This window comes from Canis lupus, chromosome 1 (genome assembly GCF_003254725.2).
Source record: "Canis lupus dingo isolate Sandy chromosome 1, ASM325472v2, whole genome shotgun sequence".
In the NCBI taxonomy this organism is placed as follows: domain Eukaryota; kingdom Metazoa; phylum Chordata; class Mammalia; order Carnivora; family Canidae; genus Canis; species Canis lupus.
In genome coordinates, this window is record NC_064243.1 from 40,441,224 (window position 1) to 40,463,760 (window position 22,537).

General features: G+C 38.1%; 1 protein-coding gene across 8 annotated transcripts in view; it reads right to left on the reverse strand.

The window, feature by feature from the left end:
• The window catches only part of LATS1 (large tumor suppressor kinase 1), a 47,637-nt gene that overhangs the window by 17,131 nt on the left and 7,969 nt on the right, over nucleotides 1-22,537 (reverse strand). For 4 of the 8 annotated variants that reach the window (XR_007413418.1, XR_007413441.1, XM_049115140.1 and 1 more), the window contains exons 3-5: nucleotides 13,840-13,994; nucleotides 9,874-10,362; nucleotides 6,319-6,466 (exon numbers count right to left, since the gene is read on the reverse strand). Coding sequence is in view for 6 of the 8 variants with exons in the window: in XM_049115140.1 (XP_048971097.1) it covers nucleotides 6,319-6,466; nucleotides 9,874-10,215 (490 nt within the window). In the remaining 2 variants the exon portion in view is untranslated. The remainder of the gene's footprint in view (nucleotides 1-6,318; nucleotides 6,467-9,873; nucleotides 10,363-13,839; nucleotides 13,995-22,537) is intronic. The other 4 variants (XM_025422532.3, XM_025422531.3, XM_049115200.1 and 1 more) reach the window with 3 other exon arrangements.

The following is a 22,537-nucleotide window of genomic DNA, read 5'->3' on the forward strand; positions in this document are numbered from 1 at the left end:
TCTCTATGTCTCATGAGTAAATAAATAAAATCTTTTAAACTAAAATAAAACACTGAAGATTCTTTATCAGTATATAAAATGTTTGTTTACTTTAAAAAAGTGTTACCACAGTTTTTCACAGTATTGGTGTACCCAAATTTAATTTTTTTTAATAGGCTCCACACCCAGTATGGAGCCCAACACAGGACCTGAACTCATGACCATGAGATCAAGACCTGAGTTGAGATCAATAGCCAACTGCTTAACTGATTGACCCACCCAGGCACCTGCATATACCCAAGTTTAATGTTTCCCTACTGAAGACTATTAAGGTTTCTAGTCTTTTGCTGTATATATAAAAAAAGCAATGAAAAATTTTGTACAGATATCATTTCATATATATGTTAAGTAGATAAATTATCAAAAGTGGCATTATTGAGCTAAAGGGTATGTCCATTTTTTTTTTAATTTTTTTAAATTTTTATTTATTTATGATAGTCACACAGAGAGAGAGAGAGGCAGAGACACAGGCAGAGGGAGAAGCAGGCTCCATGCACCGGGAGCCGGACGTGGGATTCGATCCCGGGTCTCCAGGATCACGCCCTGGGCCAAAGGCAGGCGCTAAACCGCTGCGCCACCCAGGGTTCCCGGGTATGTCCATTTGTAATTTTAATAGATACAACTACTTTTAAATGTATTTCAAAGATACCAGGCGATAATCAGTTGAACACTAAATATAGATTTTACAGTTTCTCTTTACTGGAATTTTCAAGTAAACGAAATGGCAAGAAAATAAATGATACAAAAAAAATTGAATGGGATGCCTGGGTGGCTCAGTGATTGAGCATCTGCCTTTGGCTCAGGGCATGATCCTGGATTCCCAGGATCAAGTCCTGCATTGGGCTCCTTGCATGGAGCCTACTTCTCCTCCCTCTGTCTGTGTCTCTGCCTCTTTCTGTGTCTCTCATGAATAAATAAATAAAATCTTAAAAAAAAAGAAAAAGAAAAAGATCTTTAACACACTTAAAAATACATAAAATATATTTGTATGGAATGCAATTCATATAATTAATATATTCCAGATAGAGATTATATGGTAAAGATTTACAGATCTAAATATATAAAACAAAACATGTAGCAACATTCAAAACACATACATGATGTAAAAATGGTAAATGTTCAGAATGTACAATTTATTTTTTTATTTTTAAAAAATATTTTATGTATTTATTCATGAGAGACACTCAGAGAAAGAGGCGGAGACACAGGCAGAGGAGAAGCAGGCTCCATATAGGAGCCTGACGTGGGACTCGATCCTGGGACCCCAGGATCACGCCCCGGGCAGAAGGCAGGTGCTAAACCAGTGAGCCACCCAGGGATCCCCGAGAATGTACAATTTAACACTTTGTTTCATCAAGACTGGGCAGCATGCTGGGTCTATGACTCCAGGAAAAGTCATCACTCTGGACAACCTAGGCAAGTCCTCTGGCCACTAAGCTCAGTCTCACCTTCCTCAGATAGCCGGCTGAGGCTAAATATAACATGTATTCACTCACTCAGCTTTTACCAGTTAAATTACAAGTCTCTACAGGCCTAGAGTATACCGTCATCTCTGTTCTGCACCTCCCACAAAGCTGTGTTCTCCCACTCCTACCCTTCAGACATGCTCTGTCCCATAACCAACCCTGGCTCCTATGTCACCAAGCTTTCGCATCAACTACTCAAACCTAGAAATCTTCTGCTGACATTCTTTTCAGCCCTTTGCAATTAAGATTTTCTTTTCTTTTCAAAGATTTTATTTATTTGAGAGAGAGAGAGAACACAAGTGGGGTGGAGGGGCAGAGGGAGAGGGAGAAGCAGACTCCCTACTGAGCAGAGAGCTTGATTTGGAGCTCAATCCCAGGACCCTGGGATCATGACCTGAGCCAAAGGCAGATGCTTAACCAACTGAGCCACCTAGGCACCCTGCAATTAAAGTTTTCTTTAAAAATAACCTGGACTAGGGTTGCTTGGGTGGCTCAATCAGTTAAAGTCTGATTCCTGACTTCAGCTCAGGTCATGATCTCAGAGTTTTGAGATCGAGCCCTGTGTGGGTTCTGCACCTGGCATGGCGCCTGCTTGAGATTCTCTTTTTTTCCTTTTTTTAAAAGATTTTATTTATTTATTCATGAGAGACACAGGCAGAGAGAGAAGCAGGCTCCATGCTGGGAGCCGGACGTGGGACTTGATCCCAGGTGTCTAGGATCACACCCTGGGCTGAAGGCAGCACTAAACCACTGAGCCACCTGGGCTGCCCAATATTCTCTTTTTCTCTCTCCTTCCCTCTGTTCCTCCCCACCCCTTCTCCAAATAAAATAAAATAAAATAAAATTTAAAAAATAATAAACTGGGCTAAAGGTGAAATTCTACATCTTATTATTTCTTCATACCCTTTTAAAAAAAAAAAAGCCAGTTCTTTGGATGCTCATGCTATCTGGGAGGCCACATTCATTCCTCTCAATGAACTCCTACTTGATCAATAGTTTTGACATTTGGTCTACCCTAAGCCCTGCCAACATTCTGTAACTTCAACATCCATATGGACAAACCATCTATCACTCTCACCTCTCAGTTTCATTTCTTGACCTCCTCTTGTCAATTTGACCTCTAATATCATTCCTAAGATCATATTTTTAATTTAGGTATTATCCATATCTGCTTTTTTCAAAATCACTTAAGTTTTATACACTTGGACTACAACTCTCCTTCCGTGTTTAACTACTATTACAAGCATTTTTCAACTTCACAAAGGCCTCCATATTCTTACTTCATTAGTCCTCCACTTTCTTTATGAAACACTTTAGCTAATTTAAATCCATGGTCCATTACTTCTTTCTTCCCTCTGTATTCCTTTGCTCCTCCCCTCATTTCTATTCATTCATTAAATTTTTATTGAGCATCTAAGCAATCCAAGTACAGTGGTAAAAAAATAATCTCCCTGGCCCCATGGGACCTCCATTCTTGGGAGAGAAGACTTACAATAAACACGTAAATAAATAAACAAGGTGACATCTGGGTATGACAAATCCTATAAAGGAACCATAAATAGTGTCAAATGGTAGAGAGTAAGGAGGACATAAAGGGATGAGATTCAGTAGTCAGAAAAGGCTCCACCAAGGAGATGACATAATATCTAAAACTAGGCAAAGGCCCTGAAGTGGAAGCTTGGTATATTCCAAGAAGAAAAAGAAACTCAGCATGACTGGAGAGCGGTAAATCAGAGGAAGAGGGGTACTCGAAGAAGTCTGAGAGCAGCAAAGCCATCAAGAGGAGTCTGGAAGGAATGAAAAGCCACCAACAGCAGAGGAAGAATATGCCCTAATTAAGGATTTAAATCACCCTTTCAGTATATTCTCAACTCTATCTTATTTTGTACATATTTAGTAGAACTCTAGTCACAGATGATTCTACCTATCTACTTTTTTTTCTTCATGCCTGCTAGAAAAGGTGATGTGAAGTGCACGCTGATTCCACCAAAATTCAGTGATCAGCATCATCAAATGGCTTTAGCACTGCCAGGAAATCCTACTGCTTCTTTTGGTTTCCACTACAATTCTCTTTAGTCCTGGGTTTCCTCAAATTGCCTGTCCCATTCCTCAGACACCTCTCTCAGCAGATGACCTGATTTTCCCCTTCAGAGAAAACTGAAGTTCCATCAGAAAGGAACTTCCCTGTCTTCCGACATAACCCAGGCCTGTTTGTTCCTCTTAGAACAAAATGGTTGTTGCCTCTTCCTCTCTAAGGCTAATCATCTCTCATCCTATGCTTTGGATCCTTTCTTTTCCTGGCTTCTCAGGAATTTACTTGATCCTTTTCTCTTGAATGTTTAATTTTTTCCTCTAAACTGGAGTTTTACAGTTTATCTTTTAAACATGCCTAAGCCTTTACTATTAAAAAAACAAATAAGGCTCTCCCTCCAGTTTCATATAGGCACTACCTCAAAGTGCTGCTACCAGTCCACTATAAGTATGGAAATGGAGAGCAAAAACTTGGAAACTTACAGAAATCTAAGTGTAATTTTATTTCTGTTAAATATAACAATAAAATATTTGGCCTTATATATGTCATTTTTAATTTAAATTTTGGAATAATTCATCATTATTGTTTTTTAAAAAATTAGGGCCCACCCTAAATGACATTATTTAACCTAATTGCCTTCTTAAAGACCCTGTTCACAAATACAGTCAAATTCTGAGATACTAGGAATGAAGACTTCCTGAATTTGGTTGGGGGGAGAACACGATTCAGCCCGTAACACACAGAGTAACTTGTTTCTGTCCAGTTATGGGAACATAATTCAGATTGGGAGTGGGTTGAGGGACAAATGGATGTGACATAAAGAATTCATGTATAAACAACACATTGAGAAGTTTTTCTGTGAGGGTAGAGTGAGGATATTAGCAAGAGTATGATTCTTATCTATGGTGAAGAACTTTTATTTTTTAAATTTCCAATTCATTATGGATTAATAATTTCATAAAATACACTCCTGGCTTTCAAGACACTGTTGTTTTCTTTCCTTCCTCTTCAGCTAATTCTTCTGTCTTTGCAGGCTTATCCTCTCCTGCCAGCTACTAAGTATTAGGTTTGGTGGTAGGCCATCTTGTCATTTTTGTCTACACTATCTCCTTTAGGAGACCTATTTTATACACAGGGCTAATTGTATATATCCAGCTCCCTACTTGACATCTTCACTTGGATAACTCAATGAACCTAATTCAACCTGATGTCAAAAACTAGATTTAGGATCTTTCTAAATCCTGTTCTCTCCTGGCATTTGCTTTTATAATGTGGGGTATCGCCACACTGCATCTATTTTTCTACACCAGAGGCCTAACAGGCATTCCTCTCCATTATCACTCTCATATGTAATCTATCACCAAGTCCTTGTTGACTTTAACCCTCCCATCTCTCTTAATTCATTCACTTTTCTCCACTGCCCTATCCCAGTCCAAATTACCTTCGTTTCCCAGAAACTACTGTTATCTCTTATCCAATCTATCCTAATACCCACCACCCAATTCTTATCCACTGCAGCCATCTTTTTGAAACACAAATCTAATCATGACATTACCCTGCTTGAAGTTTCCCTAACTTCCTGCTGCTTTTAGGATAAGATCAATAGACAGTCCTGCATAGTCAGGCCCTATGTACTTCTCCAGCCCTATCACATACTGGTTTTCAGTGTCCCAACCACATTCAGTTCCTCCAGAGTAGTATCAAAACCTGCCAAACAGGCCATGCACAGATAGAGACACTCTTCCTCACTAAATCCTTCCCATTAACTTTAGTCTTGCTTCAGCTATCAGCTCTACTACCAGTTTCACAGGAAAATTTTCTCTGATCTTCTTGATTAGGTCAAAAAGCCCTCTATAAGTCCAAAGTACCATATAACTCACCCTTCTTCATTCACATGTATATAGCTGCAGTCCTACATAAATTTTTTTGTGAAAATGTTTGATCTCCTTTACTAGATTGTCAGCTCTACAAAAGGGCAAGAACTTTATACTCAATACTGAGTAAAGATCCTGAAACAGTGGATGATCAATAAAATTTTGCTGAATGAAAGAAAGAATGAATAAGTCCTCTTATAAATCAATAAAAAGATTAACCCAAGATTAAAGAATAAAAATGCCAATTTAAAAATAACCGATAAACAATAAATAAAAATTAATAACCAAATATTCAATACTAATGATCAAAGAAATGTGAAAATAAAATGAGACAGTATTTCTATAGCCATTAAATATACAAAAATCATAATACCTAGGATTTATAAATATAAGCCTTCTTATATTAAATTGATCAGGAGAATGTAGGTTGGGAATACCTTTCTAGGCAGCAATATCTAAGAAAAACCTTAAATTTTTATAAGACTTTGGAAATTTCCTTTATAAAATGACCAAGAATGTACAAAGATTTAGGTATGAAAGGATTTACTGCAGTGCTGTCTATAATGGCAAAAAAAAGAGCAAACAGCAAATGTCAAAATATGAGAGACTGGTTACATAAAGTATGTGATAAATATAACAATGTAATTATTAAAATTATTTTGTAGACCATTTAGTAACAAGGAAAGTTATGCAGTTTAAGTAAATCAAGTAGGTTTTACTATGACTCCATTTTTTGTTTAAACAATAACAAAATACACACATTTAAGCCTACTCATAGTATAAAACTATCATGCTATTACTCTGACTTAAGACTTACTGTGCTGCTTTTAACAATTTCTAAGACTAAAGAGTTGATATAAATATTTTAGAACTATAAGAAATGAGAAAAAAATGTTTGATTAATCACCTGGTTTCAAGCTGGCATTGATAGGTCTGGCAGCTGCTGCGGCCATCTGTTCCCGGCGAGGATCTTGGTAACTCATTTTACTAATGAATTCAATTGCTGCCTCTATACTTCTGTTATTCGTTTTCTGAAGAGCTTGTATAACCATATCCTGGTACGAAGTTTAAAAAAAAAGAAACAAAGCTTAAATCTTATAATTAATTAAGAGAGAAAGAAGACTATAAGCTCCACTAGAGAAATTCATAATTTTTTTTTAAAATTTTTATTTTTTTATGATAGTCACAGAGAGAGAGAGAGAGAGAGGCAGAGACACAGGCAGAGGGAGAAGCAGGCTCCATGCACCCGGAGCCCGACATCTTAGTCATCATCTGGTTAGTGCCAGCATGAAAAAGAGCATCCACAAATCAGTAACTTTGGAAATCTTATGTAATAAGAAAACATCATGTCCACATTACTATGGTGTTTTCCATGTATATAAACAAAAATACACATCACTGCTTGAGATTTATGTGCCCCAAGAACACATCAATTCTGTTTAACATTTATTTCTACAAAGAAATTAATCTTAAAATACTTGAGGTTTTAATTTTACAGACCATTAGAAACATTCTCAAAAAACTGGCAACTGCCTTGAACCTGATGTAGCTAAAGGAATAGACTGGATTTATGAAATGATAAAATAATAAAGCAAAAACTGGATAAAATTTTAATTTTTTAGTTTTTTTTTAAGATTATTTGAGAGAGTGAGCAAGTAGAGTGGGGGGTGGGGGGTGGGCAAAGGTAGAGAGAGAAACCAAAGCAGACTCCATGCTGAGCACAGAACCTGATCTCACCACCCTGAAATCATGACTTGAACTGAAGCCAAGAGTTGGATGCTTAACTGAATGTACCACCTAGGCACTCCTGGATAAAAATTTTAAAGTACCAAGTTAGGATTTTAAACAAATTCTGCAATATAATGAGAAGCTATCAGAATGAGTGATTTGAGGAGGCAGCAGAAGTAAATTGCCATATTGTTTATATTACTGTGGGGATAAATAATACCCTAATTTCATTATTTGGACAAATGAGAATTGATAAATGTCTAAATGCTTTTAGTAAAGCAACCCTGCTTAAGGGGTTACTAATGTCATAGGTGATAATAGTAAAATATGTTACTGTAATAAAGCTAACATATCTTTCTAATGCAACGCAATTATTGTTTTTATTGCCAACAGATAAAGAATAGGGCATTGACCTAAGTGAAGTTAGTCAGAGAAAGACTATCATACGATCTCACTTACATGTGCAATCTAAGAAACAAAAAACCAGACTCTTAAATATAAAGAACAAACTGCTGGCTGCTAGTGGGGAGGTGGGTGGAGGGACGAGCGAAATAGATTAAGGGTATTAAGAGGTACAAATTTCCAGTTATAAAATAAGTAAATGATAAAAGATGGAAAGTACAGCACAGAGAATATACTCAATAATATTGTAATAACTCTGTATGGTGACAGATGCTAACAGTGGTGATCACTGCTAATGTATAGAATTGTCTATAGTACTGTCTATATACCTGAAAATAATGTTACATTGTATGCCAATAACACTTAAAAAGACTAAGCACTGACTAATGCTTAGACTTTATTTCTTAAAACTGTCAATGTTAGAAAGAATTTTAAAGTTCCTTAAAGGAATAGACCGTGTTTGGTACCACTCACTACACTGATTGAAGGGTTCACACATAGTAAGAGCTCCAGAAATACAAATCTACTGAGGTGATTTATCTGATATAACACATTACTACTTAAGGGCCTTTACAGCCATGTGATTTTCTAAACTTTCTTTCCCTAGCAATATATAAAAGGAAAGAATAAGGTCAATGATTCACTCCTTTCTTTTGTTTTTCTTAAAGATATTTATTTATTTGAGAAAGACAGAGCAAGAACAGAGGGGAGGGGCAGAGGGAGAAGCAGACTCTCTGAGCAGGGAGCTCCATATGTGGCTTGATGCAGGGCTGGATCCCAGAACCCTGGGATCATGACCTGAGCAGAACGCAGATGCTTAACAGACTGAGCCACCCCGGCGTGCTGATTCATTCCTTTCTTTATTCTGGCTAAGAGATTAGGAAGAAAGTACTCTGCAGAAATTCCACATAAACTATTTCCTTAATCCTCCCAGTTCTAACCAGGAAAATACCAAAGGTCTTCTCCTCCTTTCTCTCTATATTTTCAGGTGCAAATCCAATTATTTTTAGAACACAGCATAAAAATAGTAGGAAATAATATTAATCAAATGGATGAATAGGGGGGCACCTGGGTGGCTCAGTAGTTGAGCATCTGTCTTTGGCTCAGGTCGTGATCCGGCTCAGGTCCTGATCAAGTTCCACACTGGGATTCCCGTAGGGAGTCTGTTTTTCCCTCTGCCTAAGTCTCTGCCCCTCTCTTTGTCTCTCATGAATAAATAATCTTTAAAAAAAAAAAAGATTAAAAAAATGGATGATTAAGGTAGGCCAGAAAGAGTCATTGTTTTTCTCTAGTTTAGGTGAAATCTTCCTTTTCAAATCTTACTATAATGCATACTTAAGTTTTCAATTTTAACCTTAGAAATCTCTGAAAATGTGGTCACCAAAATATTAACCATAATGAAAGGATTTTAAAGGTAATTATCTTTATGTAGTAGAGCTAAAGGTAATTTTCAGTGTTCTCTTTCCACTTCTTAATTTTTAACAGGGGATAGATATTTTTATAATCAAGAAAAAAGTTACTATAATTTCAAAGGAAAACCTAATTAACACTTGCTCATTCACATTTAGTTACATTTTCCATGGCCAACTTGTATTCAAAATGATTTCTGCTACCTAAAATAGTCAAAGAAAATGTTATCATGGAAAATATGTTAGTAATAATCTAAATGGAATATGATTATAAATATATACATGCGAAAAAAAAACTTTCAATATGAATTCTAAAGGTAAATAGTAAAGACTTGGCATAACTAACATGAACTGAAATTTCTAAAAATAAAACTGAAATCCTAGCAGATTGAACAATATGTAAATTTTCAGTTTTTGTGATTTGAGATTTAGGCCTGAGAATGATGTGAACATAGCAGCTTAATGAAATTCTGATTAACCAATAAATAAATAAATAAATAAATAAATAAATAAATAAATAAAAAGAAAAGAAATCCTGACTCTACTTCTTTCTCTGTAGTATAAACTTAAACTTCATAAGCTGTCATTTCCACACAGCCACTTTTCCCCAGAGCCCCTATTGCATGCAGAGATGTCCATTCCTACTCACTCTCTCCTCCTCTGTAGCTTTCTCAACTGCACTTTCATTCTGACTTCAAGACTTGAGCTTTTAAATATCAGAAACCACAGAGAAAACTAAGAAATAATTATTTTGTTTTACTAATTAATGGAATTGTAAACAACATTCTTTGTTGATTGGAATATACAAATTTGTATACATAGTTAAATTCTCTCAAAGGAAACATTTTGGCAGGTCACTATAACAGTTTTATGCACTACTGTAAGGTAAGAAAAATCTTTCTTTTATCTTTCAAAATTCCTACCTCATCAAATCCAGCAGCTTGCAAATCTTGAAGCATTTGTGGATTAACTTCTGAAGTACTTCGACTTGTTTCATTTGCAAATGGTTGTAGAGAGTTTCGAATTTCCAGCAAGGCTTTATGATGCGTCCCAAATTTCGGTGGATTTCTGACTTGTCGGGGATCTTCGGTTGACATTTTACTCACGTTCTGCTCAGTCTTAGCAGCATCGGATGGCTTGGATAAATTCCTAAGGGATTCCCGAATTTCTTGCAACATCTGCCGGCTACTGCCAGTGTAGTTACTGGCAGGAAAAGTCTTAGGCCTCATTTGTCTATATCCTTCTGGCTTTTCACTTCTCTTCATGAAAACATCTATATTTATAACCCACACAAAGGACTTCTTTAAGAGCTACTTGATAGATTCAGAACTTCCTCTTGAGCAAAACTGAAAAAGATTCTTTGCAGAAGTCCCCAGGAATGTTGAAATTCTTTACCATCTAAATAATTAGCCCTATAAAAGAAAAGAAAAGCTATAAAGCGATTACCTGATAAAGCAGTACCATGTATTTGGGGGAAAAAAACACTGATTTAGTAGTCAGAGACCTGGTTTACAGTTCTGGCTCCATTAAATATTAGGGTATGGACAGGACAACTTTGTTAACTTCTCTGTGCCTATTTCCTAATCTATAAAATTATATCAAGTACTAGTTATGATGATAAAAATATGATTTTAAGAGTGCCTACTAAGGTGGGGTGCCTCACTGGCTCAGTTTTAAGACCATGCAACTCTTGATCTCCGGATCATGAGTTTTTTTTTTTCTGGATCATGAGTTTGAGCCCACGTTGGGTGCAGAGATTACTTAAAGTAAATAAAAAACCTAGGGCACCTGGGCAACTCAGTGGTTGGGCATCTGCCTTCTGCTCAGGTTGTGATCCTGGGGTCCTGGGATCGAATCCCGCAATGGGGAGTCTACCTCTCCCTCTGCCTCTCTCTGTGTGTCTTTCATGAATAAATAAAATCCTTAAAAATAAAAAAATAAAAAACTTTAAGAAAAAAAGAGTGCTTAGAAAGCACATAAAACATATACAGATGCAAGAGATTACTAAAGTGAAGTGATATAACAGTCTTCTTGTCAACTTCACTTTGCAGGTCCGATTCTAGATTTTAAAATTGGACTTTGGGCCACCAGGGTAGCATAGTCATTTAAGTGTTTGACTCTTAGTTTTAGGTTCAGGTCCACGATCTCAGAGTTCTGAGATCAAGCCCTGTGTTGGGGTCCGTGCTCAGCACAAGGTCTGCTAGAGATTCTCTCTCTCTCTCTCTCTCCCTCTGCCCCTCCCACTCATGCTCTCTCTCTCAAATAAATAAATAAAATAAATCTTAAAAAATAAAATAAAATTAGACTTCAAATATAAGATTTCTTTAGAAGAGGGGCGCCTGGGTGGCTGTCAATTAAGTGTCTGTCTTCAGCACAGGTCATGATTCCAGGGTCCTGGGATGGAGCCCGAGTTGGGGTCCCTGCTTAGCAGGGAGCTTAACGTCTCCCTCTCCTCCCCACTTGTGCTCTCTCTCTCAAATAAATAAATAAAATCTTTAAAAAAAATTTCTTTAGAAGAAAAGGTACTGTTGTTTTAAAAAGGGTTTTAAACTACTTGTCCAGGGCACCTGGGTGGCTCTGTCAGTTAAGCATCTGCTTTTGGCTCAGGTCATGATCCCAGTATACTGGGATCAAGTTCCGCATCAGGCTCCCTGCTCAGTGGGGAGTCTGCTTCTCCCTCGCCCTTTTTTCCCCACTTGTGTTCTCTCTCTCGCTTGCTTTCTATCTCTAATAAATAATATATATATATATACACACACACACACACACACACACACATACATAAGTAAAATAAACCACTGGCCCAGAAGATACCTTTATGCTTCTAAAATAGATGCCTGGGCTTATTTCACGAACTGTGGACTAGGACTCTAGAGATAGTAAATTCATTAATGACAGAATGAGGAATGGTCATCTGTGGACGACTTATCTTATTCCTCACTTAATGCATGAATGTCTTTTAAAACACACTAGAAGAATAGTCATTTAAAGTCTACTTAAGGGCAGCCTGGGTGGCTCAGCAGTTTAGCGCTGCTTTCAGCCCAGGGCATGATCCTGGAGACCCGGGATCGAGTCCCACGTCGGGCTCTCTGCATGGAGACTGCTTCTCCCTCTGCCTGTGTCTCTGCCTCTCTTTCTCTCTGTGTCTCTCATGAATAAATAAAATCTTAAAAAATAATAACAATAAAATAAATAAATAAAAATAAAGTCTACTTAAACATCCTGACTGATAGGGAAATCATTAATGCAAGAAAGCCATTTCATGTGACCTGCAACAAGTACTAAAGGTGTTTTCTTTCTATGGAGTACCATGATATCCCACTCATTGCATACTAAGAGCCTGTTATGGGCCGGTGCTAAACAACTTTGCCTACATCCTTATTTAACCATCCCAACAGCCCTGTGGAGCAGGTTTATTGTATCTACCTTGTACATGAGGAAACTGAGGTTTAGAGAGTTTGGGTAAAACAGTTTAGTTTGTAAGTGGTACCACTGGCATGTGAAACATTGCTAATTATCACCTACTAGGAGTCTATTTCTATTCTATTTTTTTTTTTTTTTTTTTTAAATTTTTTTAAATTTATTTATGATAGTCACACAGAGAGAGAGAGAGAGGCAGAGACACAGGCAGAGGGAGAAGCAGGCTCCATGCACCAGGAGCCCGATATGGGATTCGATCCCGGGTCTCCAGGATCGCGCCCCGGGCCAAAGGCAGGCGCTAAACCACTGCGCCACCCAGGGATCCCGTCTATTCTATTTTTTAAAGTAATCTCTACACACAATGTGGGGCTTGAACTTACAACCCCAAGATCAAGAGTAACATAGTCAGGGAGCCTGAGTGGCTCAGTTAAGAGTCTGACTCTTGATTTTGGCTCAAGTCATCTCAGGGTTGTGACATCAAGCCCCACGTTCAGCTCTTGCTGGGCATAGAGCCTGCTTGAGATTCTCTCCCTTTCCCCCGCACACATGCTTTCTTTCTCTCTCAAAAAAACAAAAAAGAGTCACATGCTCTACCAACTGAGCCAGCTAGGTGCCCCATTTCTATTCCTATAAATGTAATCAACATTCATGTTACATAAAAAGGTCTATAGACAGATGTAGATACATCCTTCTAGTCATTTATGTCTCCGGCTTATGTTACCTTCTCAATGACCCTTTCACTGGTCACTTAGTTATCCTATTTTCTTAATAGTACTTATTACTATCTAAAATTATTTTACTTGTTTAGTTAACTATCTATCTCCCCTCATGACATAAAAGCTCCATGAGAATAGAAGACATTATTTGTCTCATAACCACTGTCTGTTCACTGCTGATATCACAGCCTTACACAGTGAGTACTCAATAAATGTACATGTTGACAAATGAAATAAACGTCTTCTAAACATCCCCAGTTCCTTTAAAATCTATTTGAGAGAGAGCAAGCCAGCGAGGATGAGTGGGAGGGGCAGAAGGAGAGAGAAAGAATCTCAAGCAGACTCCCCACTGAGGTGGAGCCCTACAGCTGGGCTTGATCTCATGACCAATGAGATCAGGACCTGAGCTGAAGGGACACCTGGGTGGCTCAGCCACTGAGTCTGTCTTCGGCTCAGGGCATGATCCCAGAGTACTGGGATCAAGTCCCACATCAAGCTCCCTGCATGGAGCCTGCTTCTCCCACTGCCTGTGTCTCTGCCTCTCTCTCTCTCTCTCTCTCTCTCTCTCTCCATGTGTCTCATGAATAAATAAATAAATAAATTTTCTTTAAAAAAAAAAAAAAGAATTTATTTATTCATGAAAGCCACAGAGAAAGACAGAGAGAGAGGAGCTGAAGCCAAGAGTCAGAGCTTAACTGACTGAGCCACCCAGGTGCCCCTAAATGTTCCCTAATAATAGACAGCTCCAGATACCTGGGTTGCTCAGTGGTTGAGCATCTGCCTTCAGCCCAGGGTGTGATCCTGGGTCCAGAGATCAAGTCCCGCGTCGGGCTCCCTGCGAGAAGGCTGCTTCTTCATCTCCCTAGGTCTCTGCCTCTCTCTGTCCCTCATGAATGAATAAATGAAATCTTTAAAAAAAAATAATAATAGACATGCTCTTCTGGATATACTCTAGTTTGTTAAAATCCTAGAAGTGCTAGAAAATAATGGAGAAACGAAAAAAATTATTCAAGTACCTGTTCTATTTATTTTAGCAATGTGAACTTGGGTATTTATTTCCCTGAAAAGCTGTCTCCTGAGGCATAAAATGGTTGGAATAACAAGATTTATCTTAAGCCCTGAATAAGGATTACGAGGAACAATGCAATATAGCTAATAGTTTGAGGATGAAGGATGCTCCCTGCAACACCATCTATAATGGCAAAGCATGATATCAATCTAGATGCTCATCAGTAATTCTCTGAGCAACTGACAGCACATCTATATGTGATAAAACAGATGTTAAAAAGAATGATGTAATTCTATCTATATGTACTAACACAAGAACAGGTACCCATAACACACTCTTAAGTGAAACGGGCAAGTTTCAAAGCACTACAGATAAAATAAAGCCATTTCCTACTTTAAAATTAGATTATTATGATGGTTGTATAGTTCTGAAATATACAACTCTGAAGAACCACTGAATTGTATACTTTAAATGAGTAAATTTTATGGTACATAAATTACATCTCAGAACTGTTACAAATACTTTTTGGGGGGACCTGGGTAGTTCAGTTGGTTAACTGTCCAACTCTTGATTTCGGCTTAGGTCATGATCTTAGGATCATAAGAGTGAGCCCCATGCCAGGCTCTGTACTGGGCATGGAGTTTGCTTAAGATTCTCTCTGTCCCTCTCCCTTTCTTCCCCCCTCCCACTTTAAAAACAACAACAACAACAAAAAAACCACTGTATTTTTGAAAATTATGTTTATGGATGTTAATTATATATACACATACACAACTGTTTCCAGCAGGCCTGAAAAAGGTTGAAGTCCTAAAGCAGATATCAGAGGCATGGTTTTCTGATGACTTTGCCTCAATAATCAGTATTTTTGTGGTACACTTCTTAGTTAAGATCTTAGTTATGATCAATCCAATTCTACTTGACAAGCAGCCCAGATTTCTCCATTTTTTAAAAACAAAAATGATCAACTCTGTCATTATGTTGCCAAAAATTACACATATTCTGTCTACAACATGACCCAATCTACTGATAATTACTTCATAAATGAAATTTCTTAATTCTTACACTTTTATGAAGAAAGCAGGTCCCTAATGTTTTCCCTACACCTTCCCAAAATATTAATACCTTTACTAATGGAATTTTTCTAGGTTTAACACTTAGCTCATCAGTCTAAAATTTACAGAATTCCCCTTCTTGCTCGTTCTGAAAGTGAAGATGCTTTCCATGTCCAGTTCTGCAATCTATCATTTCTCCACAATCAAGGATTAACAATAGTGGTTGTGCAATGCCATGTATCAATTCTCTCAATATCTGAGTTACATTTCATTCACAACACCTAAGCATTCCTTTAATACCTCATTTATTTTGGGGGCACCTGAGCGGCTGAGTGGTTGAGCATCTGCCTTTGGCTCAGATCATGATCTTGAGGTCTGAGGATCGAATCCCACATTGGGCTCCCTGTAGGGAGCCTGCTTCTCCCTCTGCCTGTGTTTCTGCCTCTCTCTTTCTGTCTCTCATGAATAAATAAATAAAATCTTTAAAAAAAAAAAACTCATTTATTTTGGGTTTCAGCTCCAAGTTTAGTATCACTTTACTATTTTATCATTTTCAAAATCATTCTCCTTGATAGAGAGGAAAAAAAACCAAAATAAGCATAATTAATTTTTCTCTGTCAATATATAGCATTTTCTTTCATTCTGAACATAGAACCTGGTAAACAGTAAGCAGTGCAAAAATATCTGCTGAACTAATAAATGCACAGTGACCTATCCCTTTTTTTCACTCTTAAAAAACTATAATCTTGGGACACCTTGGGTGGCTCAGCAGTTGAGTGTCTGCCTTTGGCTCAGGGCATGATCCCAGGGTCCTGGGATCAAGTCCCACAGTCAGGTTCCCCTTGAGGAGTTGGCTTCTCCCTCTGCCTGTGTCTCTGCTTCTTTCTGTGTGTCTCTTATGAATAAATAAATTCTTTAAAAATAAAATAAAATCTTAAAAAGACTATATCTTAGTTTTTTTCTAATTATACAAAGGGACATCCTTATTGAAAAACTTAAATATTACATAGTTATGTAAAGAGAAATCCATTCTCTGTTGCATATACACACTCACAATATAATATTACTCAGCCATAAAAAAAGAATGAGATCTTGTCATTTGTGACAACATGGATAGATCTGGAGGGTATTACACTAAATGAAATAAGTCAAAGACAAAGACAAATACCATATGATTTCACTTATATGTGGAATCTAAAAAATAAGTGAATAAACAAAGCCCCAAAACAAACCTATAAACACAGAGAAGGAACTGATGGTTGTCAGAGGGGTGGGGACAGGGAACGGGCAAAATGAGTGAAGAGTGGGAGGTATAGCCCTCCAGTTAGGGAGTGTGGAAGCCAACAGAATGTGTAAGCCATTGAGATGAAAGCAACAGATATGCAATATCATGCAATATCAGTGGTATTGCAATGGTATTATATGGAGACAGATAGTAGCTACATTATAGTAAGCAATGCATAACAGAGTTATCAGAGTAGTGTATCTGAAACTAATGGAACACTGTATATCAACTCTATTTTAATTAAAATAATTTTTAAATATGGTATATTCTAACATTACTACTAATCAAAATGGGATCACAAAATGTAACATCATTCTTTTACATAATATGTGAATTTATAAGAAGAGAATGCTGTTTTGCCCAAACTTATCTGACCAAAGAACTTTTTTTCTTTTTTCCCTCAGAGCATTTCATGAGATTCATTTCTATGGAATACATTTTAGAAAATGCTGGGCCAGTCATTCTATGCTATATTCTATAACTCTGTACTTGAATAATGTAATTTCTAATGCTGCTAACATCTGGGTGTACAATGGTCCAGAAATGACTGAGTTCTGGTATATGTGTGATAATATGTTTTAAGTTAAAATAAATGAAAAGTTAGTCTATGCTTATCTCTTTGATCTACGTGTTGAAACACTTAGGAATAAAATAGGATATCTGGAATTTTATTTATAATTTGGATTGGTGGTGAAGTGGATAAAGATAGAGATGAGAGGGATCCCTGGGTGGCGCAGCGGTTTGGCGCCTGCCTTTGGCTCAGGGCGCGATCCTGGAGACCTGGGATCGAATCCCACGTCGGGCTCCCGGTGCATGGGGCCTGCTTCTCCCTCTGCCTGTGTCTCTGCCTCTCTCTCTCTCTCTGTGATTATCATAAATAAATTAAAAAAAAAATTTAAAAGATAGAGATGAGAAATAGAAGTTGATGACTATTGTAGCTGGGTGGTGGGCACATGAAAGTTCATCATACTATCCCCCTTTGGGTGTGCTTGAAAATTTCCAAAACAGAAAGTTAACAACTAAAAAAAAGAAAAGGAAATGACTACAATGCTCTGGATCCTGAAATGGTTCTGCAGCAAATTATTATTATTCAAATACAAAACACACAAAGAACACACAGGATTTCGTTAATTTAAAGGAACCATTAATTCCATGCAACCTCATTTCAACATTAGCTTCTCAGGGGAAATAACATTATATCTATTGTTTTTTTAAGATTTTATTTATTTTAGAGAGGGAGAGAGAGCACAAACAAAACAAGAGGGACAGAGGGAAAGGGAGAGAGAATCTCAAGTAGACTCCATGCTGAGCAAGTAAGGGAGGGGCTTGATCTTATGACCCTGAGATCATGACTTGAGATGAAACCAACAGTCAGACACTCATCCAACTGTGCCACCCGAGCGCTCCAAAACACTGCATTTAAGGTTTCAAAAGATAATCCATATTATCTGATTTCAGTAATGATGAAATGGAGGAAATGTGGCATATCTTTATCCAATTGCTCTTGATAAATCCTGTCCCAAAGACTGTGTTTATATACTGCCCTCTACTTCTCAAATTTGTTCTGGTCAAAGCCCTATAAGTTGATGTAATGTATCAATTCTGGGTTGAGGCAGTTAAAAGTCAGTGCTTCTCCATCTCTCTTTCTGCTACCATGACAATATTGGTCACATTTTGAGATAGTAGCTTCACAGCATGGAGGGAATATGGGTTCCTAAGTCATTGAATGGCTTACTATTGAACCCCAATGGCAAAGGAAGACAGGAATCTCTGTTGTGTTATACCATTGATATTCTGTAGTATTACCACAAAACAGTCTAATATTATTGTGGAAATAAAGATCCTGCAAGGAGCACTTGGGTGGCTCCATCAGTTAAGCATCTGACTCTTGAACTCAGGGTCATGAATTTGAGCCCCTGCACTGGGCTCCATGCTAGGTGTGGAGTCTACTTTAAATTTTTTAAAAAATAAACAAACAAACAAATACCACCCCAAATAAGCAGAGTCTATTTATTAAGAACTTGTCATATCAAGAGAGTGAGCCAGCCACCATCTCTTTGGCAGAGATTCAAAGGCAGGCAGGCGAATAGAAAAGCTTTAAATTGAATAAAAGGGAAGACATCAGGTATGCTCTGCCACAAGGAACCTGGAGGCATCCTGTGTGATTGGCTGGAGGGTATATTTGTCTTTCCCTGGTTGGTCCTGAGTCAGAAGTTGGCAGTTACTGACCAAGACCTGGCCATTTGGGCCTACTGCCACTGAGGCTTTGGGTCACAGTTCTATTTTCATATATGATCTGGCCATTGTCTATTTGCTATTTAGTCTTTCATCCTAATACAGAAATTGGTCCCTAGAAGTGACCCTAATATAGTATTGACTTAGTAGTTGGGCAAAGGGCTTCAAGGAAAGTGATCCCGGGAGCTGGAAAAAATGAAGAATCATGTTTTCCAGTGGCAAAATATTTGATAAAGTGCTGCCTGTTGTAACTTACAAGGTGATAAAAGAGTCTACTGAATTTGTAGTTCTATAAAGAGAGTTTAAAGAGAATCTTAGAAGTATATGTTAGCTGCTATTGGGTATTTGGCAAACTATTTTAAATAAGGGGTAAGGTCAGGAAAGCAGCTGATTTCCAAGCAGAAAGAAAAGGAATGGACAGAATCCAGAAATTTAAAGTCTTGCAGGGTTGGAATGCAGCTTGCTTCAAGACTCCAAATAGGAAGAGATGGCATTAAAAGGCTGAGCACAGATGCCCACTGGCATTTCTCAGCTAAGGCACCTCAGCGGTAAAACTGACACTAAAGGGATAGCTGCCCCTCAAATAACTGAGTAGAGAATTGGGAGCTCCTGAATCTCTGGATGAGTTTACTAACACCTGTGAATATGGTTATCGACACATGGAATTGACTGGAACTAAATACATCAGAGGCTTGCTAACTTTGAGAAAATAATTATGTTAAATTTTTTTTTTTTTTATACCACTCAAGCTCAGAATAAAAAAGCCTTGGACTATTCACAATTTAAATCCTTTGGGTTCCCAACTTCCATGAACCATAATCTAGATGAGAAAGATTTGCACCTTCCAAAGAGAGACTATTCCCCCAAAATTCACACTTCCATTTGTGGCCAAGGATGATAATAGAAAAAGAACTCTAAGGAGATTCTTAGAGGGAACAAAGGCCAAGGGTCACAGAAAATAATGAATGAGGGAAGGGGAAAATCCCCTCCCTCCAAGGCTGGTTGTTTTCACAGACCTGCCTATGGAGATTTCAAAACTATTACAGATCAGCAATTGCTGCTATTTCCTATTCTTCTCCTTTTCTAACAGTAGTGCTTTTCACAACCCTGCCATTCTTGTTATACCACTGTGTACTGTGGTGAGTGAATGAGAGGGGGATGGAGAGGAGGACAAAGAGTGAGAGCAAAAATAACTGAACAGGTCTCTGGACCAAGAGGAACCATATTTGTACCTGAAGGGGAGATTACTGGACATATGGACCACCAGGCCTGTGAATCTAGCTACTGTTGCTTAGAGCCCAATATAGCAGCAAAAGAATAATGTAGTACTATGAACATCTTTAAACAATAAGCACAGGGTAGCCTGGATGGCTCAGCGGTTTGGTGCCACCCTCAGCCCGGGATATGATCCTGGAGACCAGGGATCAAATCCCATGTCGGGCTCCCTGCATGGAGCCTGCTTCTCCCTCTGCCTGTGTCTCTGCCTCTCTCTCTGTGTCTGTCATAAATAAATAAACAAAATCTTTAAAAAAATAAAAAATATGAAAAATAACCACAGTGTTTTGATTCTAAGATACATACTTTTCCATATTCTAGTATTTCTGAAATTGAGTATATCCTAAAGTCAATATTTATTTATTTTTAAAGATTTTTAAATTTATTTTTATTTATTTTTTAAAAGATTTTATTTATTTATTCATGAGAGACACAGAGAGAAACAGAGAGGCAGCAGAGACACAGGCAGAGGGAGAAGCAGGCTCATGCAGGGAGCCTGACGCAGGACTCGACCCCAGGTCTCCAGGATCACACCCTGGGCCGATGGTAGCACTAAACCACTGAACCACCTGGGTAGGTTCAAAAAAAAAAAAAAAAAAAAAAAAGGTAGACTCCATGCCAGCATGATGCCCAATGCAGGGCTTGAACTCATGACCCTGTAATCAAACACCTGAGCTGAGATCAAGAGTTGGACACTTAGGGCAGCCCAGGTGGCTGAGCGGTTTAGCGCCGCCTTCAGCCCAGGGTGTGATCCTGGGGATCCAGGATCAAGTCCCACGTTGGGCTCCCTGCATGGAGCCTGCTTCTCCCCCTGCCTGTGTCTCTGCCTTTCTCTCTCTGTGTCTCTCATGAATAAATAAATTTTAAAAAATCTTAAAAAAAAAAAAGAGTTGTACACTTAATCAACTGAGCTACCCAGGAGCCTCAAACTATATTCTTTTCCATTCTTTCTTTCTTTTTTTTTTTTTTAAGATTTTATTTATTTATTCATGAGAGACAGAGAGAGAGGCAGAGTCACAGGCAGAGGGAGAAGCAGGCTCCCTGCAAGGAGGCTGATATGGGACTCCATCCCAGACCCCAGGTTCATGCCCTGAGCCGAAGGCAGATACCCAACCGCTGAGCCACCCAGGCGTTCCTCCAACTGTGTTATTCTCATTGGCAGTTCCACATATAGTTGAATCTAGACCCTTGATTAGTGGTCAAAGTGTCTTCAAAAAGATTCTACTATGGGGGCACCTGGGTGGCTCAGTTGGTTAAGTGTCTGCCTTTGGCTTGGGTCCTGAGATTGAGCCCTGCATTGAGCTCCCTGCTCAGCTGGGAATCTGCTTCTCCCTCTCCTTCTGCCCCTCCCCATGCTGTGCTCTCTCTCTCTCTCACTCCCTCAAATAAATAAATCTTAAAAAAAGAAAAAAGAAAAAAAGTAACTATAAAAAACTATGTTTCTTTTTCTTTCCCTGAAAGAAATAAGACCATTCAACTTTATCTTTTTTTTATTTTATTTTTATTTTTTTTCAACTTTATCTTTTTTAATAACTATATATTGAATTACATGATATATGTACCATAATTTATCCCCTACTCATGGGCATTTCGGTTGTTTACAATTTTTGCTATTATAATGTTTCAAACACTGGTAACTGTAGTTGTATAGATAATATTCTAGTTCTGAGGATGGATGGTGAGTTCCTGACTGTTCTTTTTATTATGATCATAGCTTACACATATATAATATACTCCTTATAAATATCAAAAAAATGTGACAATAAAATTGTTAAGCACACATTGTTGAGCAATTCCCTTAAGATAAATTCCCAGAGGGGGAATCCCTGGGTGGCTCAGTGGTTTAGCGCCTGCCTTTGGCCCAGGGTATGATCCTGGAGTCCTGGGATCCAGTCCCACGTCGGGCTCCTTGCATGGAGCCTGCTTCTCCCTCTGCCTGTGTCTCTGCCTCTCTCTGTGTGTGTGTCTTTCATGAATAAATAAATAAAATCTTTAAAAAATTTTTTAAAAAAGATAAATTCCCAGAGGGACGCCTGGGTGGCTCAGCAGTTGAGCATCTGCCTTTGACTCAGGCTGTGATTCTAGAGTCCCAGGATCAAGTCCCACATCGGGCTTCCAGCAGGAAGCCTGCTTCTCCCTCTGCCTATGTCTCTGCCTCTTTCTCCCAGAGGGGCACTGGGTGGCTTAGTCGGTTAAGTGTCCAACTCTTGATCTCAGCTCAGGTCTTGATGTCAGAGTTTGAGTTCAAGCCCCACGTTGGGCTCCACAGTGGGCATAGAAACTATTTTAAAATAATAATAATAAAAATAAAATAAAAATAAATTCCTAGAACTGGAATACTGAGTCAAAGAGAATGCATATGACTAGTTTTATTTGGCTTCCTTTTATTATGCTTCAGATATTGTGTTTTGTTTTGAACAAACTGAAGGTCTATGGCAACCTTGCCTTGAACAAGTCTATCGACACTTTTCCAACATTTGCTCACTTTGTGTCTCTGTGCCATATTTTGGTAATTCTTAAAGTATTTCAAAGCTTTTCATTATTATTATACTTGTTATGGTGATCTGTGATCAGTGATCTCTGATGTTATTACTG